At 47.5% G+C, this 14,828-nt stretch overlaps 1 protein-coding gene across 3 annotated transcripts in view; it reads left to right on the top strand.

Annotated features, from left to right (window-relative positions):
• RASGRF1 (Ras protein specific guanine nucleotide releasing factor 1) overlaps positions 1–14,360 on the top strand; it is a 136,142-nt gene extending 121,782 nt beyond the window's left edge. For all 3 annotated transcript variants that reach the window (XM_038767536.1, XM_038767537.1, XM_038767535.1), the window contains exons 22-27: positions 671–755; positions 2,456–2,653; positions 8,430–8,509; positions 10,987–11,104; positions 11,913–11,981; positions 13,681–14,360. In XM_038767536.1, the coding sequence (XP_038623464.1) occupies positions 671–755; positions 2,456–2,653; positions 8,430–8,509; positions 10,987–11,104; positions 11,913–11,981; positions 13,681–13,773 (643 nt within the window). In that variant the 3' untranslated portion in view covers positions 13,774–14,360. The remainder of the gene's footprint in view (positions 1–670; positions 756–2,455; positions 2,654–8,429; positions 8,510–10,986; positions 11,105–11,912; positions 11,982–13,680) is intronic.
• Positions 14,361–14,828: the final 468 nt, after the last annotated feature.

The raw sequence follows: 14,828 nt of genomic DNA, 5'->3' as shown, positions 1-14,828 counted from the left end.
CAGTGTGAGTGTGAGTCCCTGACACGTGCGCGTGTACACACACACACAAAAAAAAAAAAAAAAACAAAAAACCAAGAGAGGGTTTCAGTGAAATGGTGTGGGATGTGGAGATCTGACCCGGATTCCCAACAGCCCTGGGAAATTGAATTTCCATAGTGAGTCAGAGGGGCCTCAGCTGCCCACCTCCATGCTGGGGAGCCAAAGTTGCCTTTCTAAGTTGATCTTCCCATAGAGACACCCCAAAATATTGGAAAAGCCAAATCCCCTCACTTCGATGTCTTCCCCACATCCTCACCTACTCAGCCACCCTGGGTTGAGGGAGGAATGTGTCCCTTCTGTGATTATGGGTCAGAGGACTCCGAGGGCTAAACTTCTGCCTTTCCCAGCAGGTGGGTTTCCACCTTCCCCACCAAGCTCAGCAAGCCCACACAGTGGGGCAGGGGTGAGGAGGCTTTGAAGATCGCCTTCCCTTTGGACTGAATGCATGACCACAGCTCTCTGCAACTGCCAGGCCCCGGAGGTGGGGATCGGTCACTGCCAGACCAGTTCTGCAAGTGCCCACTCTGTTAGCCAGCATACCTGAACCGAGGAGTAGGTAGCATGGGGCCCCTTTGCCCAGTGGAGGGTCCGGTGACTCAAAGCGACTGACCCTTCCGTTTGTTGTTCCCAGGGAGTTTTTTGGCCAAGGCTGGATGAAGCTGGAGAAGAATGAAAGGACTCCTTATATCATGAAAACCACAAAGCACTTTAATGATGTGAGTAGAGGACATCGATCCATTTTGCTCCACCTAGCCCACTCTCCATCACACACCTGCCTTTGGGGTCTACAGTGTTGGTGATTCAGTCATCGTTCAGTCAGTCAATCGTATTTACCGAGTGATCACTGTGTGCCAAGCACTGTACTAAGGGCTTGGGAGACTACAATATAACAATACAACAGACATTCCCTACCCCCAACGAGCTTACAGTCTAGAGGGGGAGACAGACATTAATATAAATAAATCAGTTAGGGAGATGTTTGTAAGTGCTATGGGGCTGAGAGAGCGGAGAATAAAGGGTGAAAATCCAAGTGTGATAACTCCATATACCATCACTTGGTATTTCATTTATTCCATCGTATTAAGTGCTTACTGGGTGCAGCGCACTGTACTAACTGCTTGGGAAAGTGCAACATAACAACAAAGAGTGACAATCCCTGCCCACAATGAGCTCACAGTCTAAAGGAAGAGGAGAGTAATGAATGTGGACAATCAATCATCAGTATTCATTGATTGTTTACTGTGTGCAAAGCACTGTACTAAGCAGTTGACAATAGAAACGGTCAGTCTGGATCATTCAAGCCAAAGGAGGGGCCCAGCTAATAAGTGCTAACCTATACCATCATTATTATTAATATTATCATTATTAGTATGTTATTGCTATTATTATTATTTCTAAACCATCAGGTCTAGTGAGGGGAGACAGATAACAGCCCAAAATTCAAACAAGAAAGAGGAAAGGGGTCAGTGAATTGAGGTTTTTTTAGCTTCCTTCGTGCTAAAGAATCCCCTCAATGTCTCTGATAATAATAACTGTGATATTTGTTAAGCTTTCTATGAGCCAGGCACTGTTCTAAGCACTGGGGTAGATACAAGATAATTAGGTTGGACACAGTCCCTGTCCCACATAGAGCTCACAGTCTTAATCCCCGTTTTACAGATGAGGGAACTGAGAGACAGCAAAGTTAAGTGACTTACCCAAAGTCACACAGAATACAAGAGGCAAAGTCTGGATTAGAACCCAGGTCCTTCCCTGACTCCCAGGCCCAGACTCCATGAAGCTCCTTCTACAAAGCAGTTCTTCCCCTTTCGGAGGACCCCCTGTCTGATATCCTTCCACTGCATTGCACCTCCTGCCCGATATCCTTCCACCATATTCCACACCCTGCCCCATAACCTTCCACCATATTGCACCTCTTGCCCAATATCCTTCCACCATACTGCATCCCCTGCCTTATATCCTTCCACCATATTCCACACCTTGCCCCATATCCTTCCACCATATTGCACCCCCTGCCCAATATCCTTCCACCATATTGCACCTCCTGCCTGATATCCTTCCACCATACTCCACACCCTGCCCCGTATCCTTCCACCATATTGCACCCCCTGCCCAATATCCTTCCACCATATTGCATTCCCTGCCTGATATCCTTCCACCATATTCCACAACCTGCCCCATATCCTTCCACCATATTCGACACCCTGCCTCATATCCTTCCACCATATTGCACCCCCTGCCCAATATCCTTCCACCATATTGCATCCCTTGCCTGATAATTTTCATCACATTGCACATCCTGCCCAATATCCTTCCACCCTATTGCACCCTCTGACTGATGTATTTCCACCATCCTCCACCCCTTTCCCAATATCCTGCCACCATATTGAAATGTCCCATCTTGTTCTTTTTCCAGATCAGTAACTTGATAGCTTCAGAAATCCTCCGCAGCGAGGATGTAAATGCCCGGGTCTGTGCAGTTGAGAAGTGGGCGGCTGTGGCCGACATCTGCCGGTGCCTGCACAACTACAACGCCGTCCTGGAGATCACCTCCTCCATGAATCGCAGTGCCATCTTCCGCCTGAAGAAAACGTGGCTGAAAGTCTCCAAGCAGGTCTGGCAAGGCTCAGATCTTGTGGGGGTGGTGGGGGGCGGGGGGTGCACAGAGAGAGCGAGTAAGGAGGGAGCATTGGAGCAAATATGGGGGGGGCTTGAAGAAGGAAGGAGGCAGCCATCCGGGCCTACCTATGGCCAGATTCTGGAAGACCCCCGGGTTGAAAATAGCAGCCCCTCAGGATAAAGACCCGCTTCCCACGGGAGATAAACGATCTCTTCTAGGCCCTCCACAGCGGACCCCTTGTAGATCTACCTAGATCAGATGGAAAGAGCCGAAGCTTTGGAGTCAGAGGTCATGGGTTTGAATCCCAGCTCCGCCAATTATCAGCTGTGTGACTTTGTGCAAGTCACTTCACTTCTCTAGGCCTCAGTTACCTCATCTGTACAATGGAGATTAAGACTGTGAGCCCTACGTGGAATAACCTGATCACCTTGTAACCTCCCCAGCACTTAGAACATGCTTTGCACATAGTAAGTGCTTAATAAATGCCATTATTATTATTATTATTATTATTATTATTATTATTATCAGATCACTCCCCTCATGGAGGCAAGCCCCATAACTCAGGACCTCATTAATTAGTCCTACGATCTCAGACAAGACTCCAAAATAACTTCTTCTTATCACTGGACCCCTGAGAGGGCTCCACGCCCAAAGATGGGAACAGTTTCATTGGGGCCTACAGCCAGCAGGCCTGAAAACTGCGACAAGAGTCCAGGGCCCCCTAGATCTTCTCTCTTCCTGCAACAGGAGAAACCCTCTTGATCCAATGAGAGACATCTTGATGGGGCTCTCTCTGGCCCTCTCAAGCAGAGGTCTCTGACGGGAGGGGATCTGGCTCGTTGCTTGAGGGGGACAGAATTTCTCTGGTGAACCCATTATTCGGGGAGAAAGTCTTAGATTCAGGGAAGGGTCTCATCCGTTCACAGAATATCACACAGTCTGGCCCTAATGTAATAGAAGGGGGAAGAAGGATTATTCCCCCTTGATCAGCAACAGCAGGCTTTGGGAACTCATGACATCCATTTTGGAATTAGGTCTGCTCCTCTGAGTCCCAAGGGGGTCTGTTTAACAAATGATTGTGCCCAGTGTAGCCCAGCCCAGTGGCTGCTGGGATAACTGAAACCAGGCTGGGCAGAGTGTAAAGAACAGAGACCTGATTGGTCCACAAGGTTTCAGCTATCAGCACGTCACTTTCTGCCGCTGATCCACACTCTGGGCTCCTTCTGCCTAGAGCTTCCTGTTTAGTCAGTGGAACTTTTCTAATCCTTTAAGGAAAGACCAAAAACTTGATTCCACCTCCAGGAAGTGAGCAGTTGTATTCTTTCCACATGTAGAACCAAGCCTGATGGCTGTAACACTACTATTATGACGACTACTACTACTAATCCTTTAAAGGAAGACCAAAAACTTGATTCCACCTCCAGGAAGTGAGCAGTTGTATTCTTTCCACATGTAGAACCAAGCCTGATGGCTGTAACACTACTATTATGACGACTACTACTACTAATAATAGTGTTTGTTAAGTGCTTACTGTGTGCCAAGCACTATTCCAACTGCTGGGATAAATACAAGCTAATCAGGTGGAACACAGTCCCTGTCCCATATAATAATAATAATAATAATAATGATGGCATTTATTAAGTGCTTACTATGTGCAAAGCACTGTTCTAAGTGCTGGGATAAATACAAGCTAATTAGGTGGAACACAGTCCCTGTCCCATATAATAATAATAATAATGGCATTTATTAAGTGCTTACTATGTGCAAAACACTGTTCTAAGTGCTGGGGAGGTTACAGAGTGATCAGGTTGTCCCACGGGGGGCTCAAAGTCTTAATCCCCATTTTACAGATGAGGTAACTGAGGCCCAGAGAAGTTAAGTGACTTGCCCAAAGTCACACAGCTGACAATTGGCAGAGCTGGGATTTGAACCCATGACCTCTGACTCCAAAGCCTGGGCTCTTTCCATTGAGTCACGCTGCTTCCATATGGGGCTCATAGTCCATATGGGGCTCATAGTCTCAGTAGGAGGAAGTAGAAGTTAATCCCCATTTTACAGATGAGGCAACTGAGGCACAGAGAATAATAATAATAGTAATAATGATGATGGTATTTGTTAAGCGCTTACTATGTGCCAAGCACTGTTCTAAGAGCTGGGGTAGATACAGGGTAATCAGGTTGTCCTACATGGGGCTCACAGTCTTAATCCCCATTTCACAGTAGAAATGTGAAAGAGCTGGGATTAGAACACAGGTCCTTCTGACTCCCAGGCCTGTGCTCTATTTCCTAGGCCATGCTGCTTCTCATAATAATAATAACAATAATAAGAGCATCACTGTGCTTTTTATTATTATTAATCTATCAATAATATTTATTGAGCACTTACTGTGTGCAGAGCATGGTACTAAGTGCTTGGGAGAGTACGATATAACAGATGCATTCCCCCGCCCACAATGAGCTTACTGTCTAGAGGGGGAGACAGACATTGATATAAATAAATAAAATTAATGACATGTACAGAAGTGCAGTGGAGGTGGGAGGGGGAATGAATAAAGGGAGTAAGTCAGGGAGATGCAGAAAGGAGTAGAAGAAAATAATAATAATAATAATGGTATTTGTTAAGTGCTTTACTCTATGCCAAGCACTGTTCTAAGTGCTGGGGTAGATACAAAGTAATCAGGTTGTCCCACATGGGGCTCACAGTCTTAATCACCATTTTACAGATGAGGTAACTGAGGCACAGAGAAGTGAAGTGATTTGCCCAAAGTCACACAGCTGACAGATGACATCCAAGTAGAGATGTCTTGAAGGCAGGAGGAAATGAAGACTGCAGAGAGGGAGAGAGATCAGGGCTGGAGATGGAGATTGGGGAATCTCCTGCAGAGGTGGTAGTTGAAGCCATATGAGCAAATGAGTTTTCCAAGGGAGTGGCTGTAGATGGAGAATAGAAGGGGACCCAGAACTGAACCTTGAGGGAATCCCACTGTTAGGGGGGTGAGAGGCAGAGGAAGAGCCCTCTAAAGAGTCTGAAAATGAGCAGCCAGAGAGCTAGGAGAACTAGGAGAGGACAGAGCCAGTGAAGCCATGTTGCATAACGTCTCCAGGAGAAGGGGGTGGTCCACAGTGTCGAAGGTAGCCGAGGGGTCGAGAAAGATTAGAATGGAGTAGGAGCCGTTGGATTTGCCAAGAAGGAGATCATTGGTGACCTTTGAGAGGCCAGTTTCTGGGGAGCGAAGGGGAAGGAAGCCATATTGGAAGCCATCACAGAGAGGGTTGAAGGAGAGGAACTTGAGACGGGGTGTAGACAACTCGCTCAAGGAGTTCAGAGAAGAACAGAAGGAGGGAGATGGGTTGATAACTGGAGGGAGCTGTGGGGGCAAGGGAGGGTTTTTTTAGGATAGGGGAGACATGGGCATGATTGAAAGCAGTGGGAAAGAAGCCACTGGAGAGTGAACAGTTGAAGATGGTGGTCAGGGAGGGAAGAAGGGAGGGGACAAGTGTTTTGATAAGGTGCAAAGGGATGGGGTCAGATGAACAAGTGGAGTGGATTTTGAGAAAAGGCAGGAGTTCCCTTCTTGAGGTACTGCTGGGAAAGATGGAAGAGTTGAAGAAGGGACAGGAGGAGGAAGGGATCGGGGAGGGACAGGGGAGATTTTAGGGGGATTGCACCTGATAGTGTCAATTTTCTCAATAAAGAAGGTGGCCAGGTCATTAGGGGCAAAAGATAATAATAATGATGGCATTTATTAAGCGTTTACTATGTGCAAAGCACTGTTCTAAGTGCTGGGGAGGTTACAAGGCAATCAGGTTGTCCCACGGGGGGCTCACAGCCTTAATCCCCATTTTACAGATGAGGTAACTGAGGCACAGAGAAGTTAAGTGACTTGCCCAAAGACACACAGCTGATAACTGGCAGAGCCAGGATTTGAACCCATGACCTCTGACTCCAAAGCCCGTGCTCTTTCCACTGAGCCATGCTGCTTCTCTGTGGAGGCCGGGGGACAGGGGGTTTGAGGAGGGAGTTAAACCATCTGGAATAACTACTGGCAAGGGTAATTCATACCTTCATTCAGTCATATTTACTGAGCGCTTACCGTGTACACAGCATTGTACTAAGCACTTGGGAGAGTACAATAAGGAAGATATCAATAAGAAAGGAGAAATAATTTTACCAGGCAGAGGAGAAGGCAGAATAAAAGCATGTAAGGATAAACTTGAATTATTATTATTACTATTATTATCAAAATTGGACAATAATAATAACAATAACAATAGTATTATTATTACAGTCGATGAGTGCTTACTGCTTGTCAAGCGTTTGGGTAGATAAAATTTAATCAGGTCAGACGCCATTCCTGTCCCACTTAGGGCTCCTGGTCTAAGTAGGAGGGAGAGAGGTCCCTACCTATCCCATATGGGGCTCACAGATGAGGGAACTGAGGCACAGAGAAGTGAAGTGACCTGCCCAAGGTCACCCAGCAGAGAAACGGTGGAGCTGGGCTTAGAACTCAGGTCCCCTGACTCTCGGGGCCGTGCTCTTCGCAATAGGCCACACTGCTTCCCTTCAGTTTCTATCAGAGGCAACTGATACCCTCTCTCTCTTGAGGAACTGTGAAACCAAATCTCTGGTTCATTCTTCCCTGGGCAGAGATTTGCGGGGTGGGTCAATGTTGATTTCTGCCTCAATCGGGCCGTGAAATCGGATTGCATCCTCCTGCAGCACCAGATCAGATAATAATAATAATAGTGGTATTTATTAAGCGCTATGTGCCAGCACTGTACTAAGCTCTGGGGTAGATATGAGCTAATCAAGTCCCACATGGGACTCACAGTCTAAGTAGGAAGGAGAACTGGTACTGAACCCCCAATTTGCAGATGAGGGAACTGAGGCCCCCTCTGATCCCACCCTTCTTCTGCTCTCTGTGGGTTTCCCTCAGGCCTCGAAAGCAGGGCCTAGTGGAAAGAGCACGGGCCTGGGAGTCAGAAGGTCAAGGGTTCTAATCCCAGCTCTTCCACCTGTCTGCTTATGTGACATTGGGTAAGTCACTTCACTTCTCTGGGTCTCAGTTACCTCAGTTACTGAAGTGGGGATGAACACTGTGAGCCCAAGATGGGACAGGGACCATGTCCAACTCACTCTGCTCGTATCCACCCCAGTGCTTAGTAACTGTACACATAGTACAGTACATAGCCTGGCATATAGTAAACGCTTAACAAATACAATTATTATTATTATTATTCTTGTTATCTGAACTGTCCAGTCTTTGGGCCAAGTCAGATCTAGCTCTCCCACTCTAACTGGAGTTTCTTTTCACATGTGCATGTGACCTGCTCCTCTTCCATGGTTCCATTCCTTTTCTTAATCCGTAAGGCCTAGGGAAGGGTCGGGAAGAGTGCAGGGAGCAGCATCTGGTTGGGAGAGGGAATGTGCAACGTTTCTCGGCAAAGAGACCACCCTGATCCTGATCGATTTCAGGGCAAGCTGGACCCCGACCAGACGTAGGGTCTGATACCCTCGGATTCCAGGGTCCCAGCTCTCAGCTCCATCCAGGAGATGTGCAAGGGCAGACAGGAACCTCAACTCCCCATGCCAAGTTGGAATGAGATCCCAACCATCCACTAATTCCCTCATTTCACTTCACCCAGCAGAGCATGGTAGTTTTCCTGAACCTTAACCTTAGCAGCGGAGGATGTGACTGAAGGAAAAGAGCCACTTGTATCCTACCTTTCATGTGTCTCGTGTGGTAGTAAACACTTCTAATTCCTTCTAGACAAAAGCTTTGATTGATAAGCTCCAAAAGCTCGTGTCGTCAGAAGGCAGATTTAAGAATCTGAGAGAAGCTCTGAAAAAGTAAGTACCATGTCATTTTGTGATTGTTCTCCCCGAACCCCCCCCCAAAATTCTATCCTGGGTGTGCCTCCCCCTTATTTCAGAAAATGAGGTCAGAGGAAGAGAGGCCAGCTTGCAGCTACTTGTGTCATAAGTGTCTTGGGAGACGAACACATAACCCGAGTTTTTTTTTCCCATTGTGTGGGAGGTTTTTTTGATGGTACTTGTTAATCCCTCGCCTTGTCCCAAGCTCTGTTTTAAATACTGGGATAGATACAAGATAATCAGGTGGAACACAGTCCCTGTCCCACATGGGATTCACAGTCTAAGTAGGAGGAAGTAGAGTTTAATCCCCATTTCATAGATGAGGCAGCTGAGGTATGGAGAAGTGAAATGACTTGCCCAAGGTCACAAAGCAGACAAATGGCAGTGCAGGGATTAGAACCCAGGTCCTCTGACTTCCAAGCCCAGGCTCTCTCCTCTAAGCTTGCTCCTTCTTGTTGAACCGCAGTTGTTAAATGGCATAAAGGTCAGCATCAGAGTATTTTCAGGGGGCCACAAAAGGTCAGAGATGGACCCCTGGCAAGTGGTAGGATTAGAACCCTGGGCCACCCAGGCCTTCCACTCCAGCCCCATCTCCCCTGCCCCCAAAACCCTTATGTCATGACCCCAATCGTGCCCTTCCAATCGATGGCATTTATTGAGCCCTTCCTGTGTGCAGAGCACTGTACTAAGCATTTGGGAGAGACAGGGTGGTCACTGACAACATGAATATCAGCCTCCCCTTTGCCAGCCCCTCCCCCTTGTATGCACTTGCACGCGCACATGCACACACACTCACACACACAAACACACTCTACCAGACAGAGAGCAAACCATCTAAAAAATTTGACACGTATAAAACTGGTTAAAAGATCACCCTAGAAGGGGCATGAGGAAATGTGATCACCAAGTTCCACCCTTCCCTCTCCATCCAAACCGCTACCTTGCTGGTTCAATCTCTAATCCTATCCAGACTGGATTACTGCATCAGCCTCCTCTCTGATCTCCCATCCTCCTGTCTTTCCCCGCTTCATCCTACACTTCACTTTGCTGCCCGGATTATCTCTGTACAGAAACGGTCTGGGCATGTCACTCCCCTCCTCAAAAATCTCCAGTGGTTGCCTGTCAACCTTCGAATCAAGCCAAAACTCCTCACTCTCGGCTTCAAGGCTGTCCATCAACTCGCCCCCTCCTACCTCACCTCCCTTCTGTTCCTGTACAGCCTAGCCTGCAAATTCCGCTCCTCTGCCGCCACTAACCTCCTCACTGTGCCTCGTTCTCTCCTGTCCCGTTGTCGACCCCTGGCCCATGTCCTTCCTCTGGCCTGGAATGTCCTCCCTCCACACATCCGCCAAACTAGCGCTCTTCCTCCCTTCAAAGCCCTCCTGAGAGCTCACCTCCACCAGGAGGCCTTCCCACACTGAGCCCTCCCTTTTTCCTCTCCTCCTCCTCCTCCCCTCCCCATCAACCCCCCTCCCTCCCTCCCTTTACCCTACCCCATTCCCCTGCCCACAGCACTTGTATATATTTTTACATATTTATTACTCTATTTTATTTGTACATATTTACTATATTTATTTTATTAATGATATGTGTATAGCTATAATTCTATTTATTCTGATGATATTGACATCTATATACTTGTTTTGTTTTGTTGTCTGTCTCCCCCTTCTAGACTGTGAGCCCGTTGTTGGGTAGGGACCGTCTCTATGTGTTGCCGACTTGTACTTCCCAAGCGCATAGTACAGTGCCCTGCACAAAGTAAGCGCTCAATAAATACGATTGAATAAATAATGAATTCCCTGCCCACAACAAGCTTTCAGTCTAGAGGGGGAGACAGATCTTAATAGAAATAAATAAGTTACTATTATGGACATACGTGCTGATCCTCCCCACGCAGAGCCCCTGGAAACAGCATAAAGTAGGTGTTGGTCATCAAGAAAGGAAACCCGGGGCCCTCGTAGGGTTCACTACTGCAGCTTCCAGTGGCTTTAGCCACTACCCCCACCCCACCCATCCACCTTGCTCCCCACCAAGTTCATCCTGTAGCTGAAGAGGCCTCAGATGGCCTTAATTTTCCCCAAAAGCTCTCTTTCTCCCTAGGAACCCAAGTTCCCCTATGAGTTGTTTTTAAAAGTGTGTTGCCCTTTCATTGGAAAACTTTGTCTTAGTGGGTAGAGCAGGGGCCTGGGAGTCGGAAGGACCTGGGTTCTCGTCCCGGCTCTGCCACACGTCTGCTGTGTGACCTTAGGCAAGTCACTTCACTTTTCTTTGCCTCAGTTACCTCAACTGTGAAATGGGGATAAAGAGGGTGAGCCCCATGTGGGACGGGGACTGTGTCCAATCTGATTAACTAACTTGTATCTACCCCTGCACTTAAGTGCTTAATAAGGACCATAATTATTATTATTATTATTGTTGTTATTGTTATTATTATCTCACCATTTGCCTTGAAGTTGTGACCCGCCTTGTGTCCCATACCTTGGAATGTACCTCACCGATCTGGCATTCATCGAAGAAGGGACCCCCAATTACACCGAGGATGGCTTGGTGAACTTCTCCAAAATGAGAATGGTGAGTTTCTGGAGAAAGGGGACCAGAAGAAGAAGGGTAGGAAATTCAGGATTGCTCTTCAGGGACCTAAACTGGAACCACTACAGTTGGTCCCTTTTGGAGGAGCCGTGACAAGTTCAGGCCACTGTGGTGGGGGGCCGGGTTAGGCCTCACTGGCTAAATGTCTCCCCCTAGTGGTCAGAAAAGGCTCCTTGCTCCTGGACAACAGGCAACGCACTGTGGCCTACACGGAGCTGGCACAGGTGCTAGGAGACCCCCTTAAGTTCAGAAACAAGCACTGCTTCTCCACCTTCCTGCAAGAGAGTGACAGAGGGCCAGAGAACTTTGGCAGGAGCATTAATTTGGGGAGGAGGATTTAGTGGGGCCGCCTGCCGGCATCTGGGAAAATTAGACGTGCCAACCAATCATATTTATTGAGCGCCCACTGTGTGTAAAGTACTGTACTGAGCACTTGGGGGATAGAGTGTAACAATAAACAGACACATTACCTACCCACAATGAGCTTACATCGTTTGGGCCTATAGTCCAGTGGGATAGCTTTTTCCATCAGGCCATTTGTTTTGGACATGCACCCTTTTAGGAGGTGCCCTCAATAATTCAGCAGCCTTTGATCTCCCCTTCCTCCTCCCCTCCTCCCCACTGCCTGTCCAACCTAGCAGTGGCTACAAAATAGGAAAGGGGTATAATTTCTGCCTTGGCACTCAGAGCCCCTTCGCACTCACTGACGAGATTCAGGGGCAAGCCTAGATAGCCCTGTTTTCCAAGGGACCACCCCTGCAACTTTAAAACCCTATTCTCTCCTTCACAGATCTCCCACATTATCAGAGAGATCCGTCAGTTTCAGCAGACTGCCTATAAAATAGAGCACCAGGCCAAGGTATGGTGGGTTTAACTTTTCTTTCAAATCATGTGCAGAGTTTCAAAAATGCCAAATTGAATGGCCTCAGAAGGTCAGTCCTGCCAAAGTCCAGTACAAGAAGTCCTCAGACCTATAGACGCCACAAATTTCTGAATAACTGCGTCTTCGGTCAAAATTGCGTGTCAGAATGAGTTTACTGATAGGAACAGTGTTATAAATGGAGAATTGGTTCCAGAGTTATGGCCAGACGACCTATTTTTTTTACCATGTTGAGAAGCAACATGGTCTTTTTTTTAAAATAGTATTAGCTAAGCACTTACTATGTGCCAGGCACTGTTCTAAGCACTGGGGTAATCAGAACGGACAAAGGTTGGGCAAAGTCCCTGTCCCACGTGGGGCTCAAAGTTTTAATCCTCAGTTTACAGACGAGGTACCTGAGGCACAGAGAAGTGACTTAATAATAATAATAATAATGATATTTGTTAAGCGCTTACTGGGTGTCAAGCACTGTTCTAAGTGCTGGGGTAAATACAACTAATCAGGTTGGACATAGTCCCTGTCCCACAAAGGAGTCTTAATCCCCATCCCAGCACTTAGAACAGTGCTTTGCACGTACTAAGTGCTTAATAAATGCCATTATTATTATTATTATTATTATTATTTTAAAGATGAGGTAACTGAGGCACAGAGAAGTGACTTGCCCAAGGTCCCACAGCAGACAAGTGGCAGATCTGGGATTAGAACCTGGGTCCTTCTGACTTCCATCCCATGCTCTTTCTACTAGGCTACCCTTCAGAAAGGGAAAAGGGATACACCTGAGATGGTGAGCTGAACTTTGACCCCTGGCTAGGTATTAGAGCAGAACTTTCTTGGCAGGGAAAGCAAAGGAGGAGGCTGCAATGGAAGGGACCAGAGCAGAAGCCCACTCTTGAGCAGGGGGCAGTGGCCTGCTCTTCTCTGCAGGTATCCTGGTTCTCTGGGCCCCATTGCTCCCTCGGCCTGGGGGCTACCATTCTTAAGGCCCCTGCCCCTTAGCAGAGGCAGGGGTGGGCAGGAGAGAGGCCTGGGACACCAAGATAGTAGCATCAATCAATTGATCAGTGGTATTTATTGAGTGCTTACTGTGTGCTGAGCACTGTACTAAGCGCTTGGGAGAGCACCAGTGGCAGGCACTTGTCATCTTCCAATCAGTCGATCAATCAAAGGTATTTATTATTAATAATAATAGGATTTGTTAAGCACTTACTATGTGCCAAGCACCGTTCTAAGCTCTGGGGTAGATATAATAATAATAATAATGACGGTATTTGTTAAGCGCTTACTATGTGCAAAGCACTGTTCTAAGCGCTGGGGAGGTTACAAGGTGATCAGGTTGTCCTCGGGGTTTAATCCCTATTTTACAGATATAAGGATATCAGATTGTCCCACGTGGGGCTCACAGTCTTAATCCCCATTTTACAGATGAGGGAACAGGCACAGAGAAGTTCAATGACTTGCCCAAAGTCACACATTTGACAAGTGGCAGAGCTGGGATTAGAACCCATGCCCTCTGACTCCCAAGCCACTTATTGAGCACTTCCTGTGCACCGAGGGTTTTACTAAGCACTTGGGAGAGCACCAATGAAAGGGGCCTTTGAGGATGGGGTCCGGGGTGGGGGGGTCCTTTTCAAGCCTCCTTGAGGGAACCTGTCAGCCCTGACCTTTTCTCTTTCTTCAGGTCACTCAGTACTTGCTGGACCAATCTTTCGTAATGGACGAAGAAACTCTTTACGAATCCTCTCTTCGAATAGAGCCGAAACTCCCCACCTGAGGCCCAGCCTCGGGCCCCAGTGTATACATCTATATCATAGTGTACATACCCGGTCTGTTTCTCTGACACCCCTAGGTTCACCCCCCGGTGCCCCACACCACGTGTTTCTCAAAGACAAAGAAGACCATTATCGTCCTAGGTTTGCCGTCTGGCCGGACTATGGATTGCTGTGTACTGTTTAAGGTTTCATCCATCCAACACTGTTTCTTGGCTGCGCCTGTTTCTTTTTAAACGGTTGTGCTATTCTGTTCCGTTTTGGTGCCGCGCATCCTTCTTGCTAGAGGAATGACAAAAACAATGTATGGGAAATCCTCGACACCAATAATGTCTTTCCGATTTACCAACCGCCCCTTCCCTACGGCCTGGGATCTGCCTCTCTCCAACCCAGCCTCCGACTGAGCATGTGTCTAAGAGTTGTTGTGACAGAAGAACACACACACACACACACCCTTTAAAATCAAGTCCTTTCCCACTCTTCCTGCCATTGGCAATGCAGGTTTATTTTGGGGGGAATGTTATTTATTAAGCACTTACTGTGTGCCAGACACCGTACTACGCACTTAGGTAGATGCTAGCTAATCAGGTTGGACTCCATCCATGTACCGCATGGGGCTCACAGTCTTAATCCCCATTTGACAGATGAGGTCACTGAGGCCCCGAGAAGTGAAGTGACTTGTCCAAGGTCACACAGCAGACGAGTGGAAGAGCTGGGATTAGAACCCAGGTCCTTTGACTCCCAGGCCCGTGCTCTAGCCACTAGGCCCCGCCAATTTCAAAAGCATCTTCTGCCAGGCACTGACCTAGAGAATTTTTCTCCCTGAATAACTTTGGTAGAACAACCTAGTCTCAGCTAAGATCCATCACACCTGAATAAGAGCCGTTCACTCTTCTAAGAGACTGCAGCGTGCATTGTTCTCATAATATGTCAGCATGAATAAGTTTTAAAAACCAGCGGTGGGTGGGTGGGGGGTGGGGTGGGGAGCGGGCCAGTACTAAACTTTTGTGAGGATCGGAGTTTCACAATCAATGACTCAGTCTTGTCTATGGCTTCCCAG

Source organism: Tachyglossus aculeatus, chromosome 26, assembly GCF_015852505.1.
Source record: "Tachyglossus aculeatus isolate mTacAcu1 chromosome 26, mTacAcu1.pri, whole genome shotgun sequence".
NCBI classification, from domain to species: Eukaryota; Metazoa; Chordata; class Mammalia; order Monotremata; family Tachyglossidae; genus Tachyglossus; species Tachyglossus aculeatus.
This window is presented reverse-complemented; position numbering and strand designations above follow the sequence as displayed.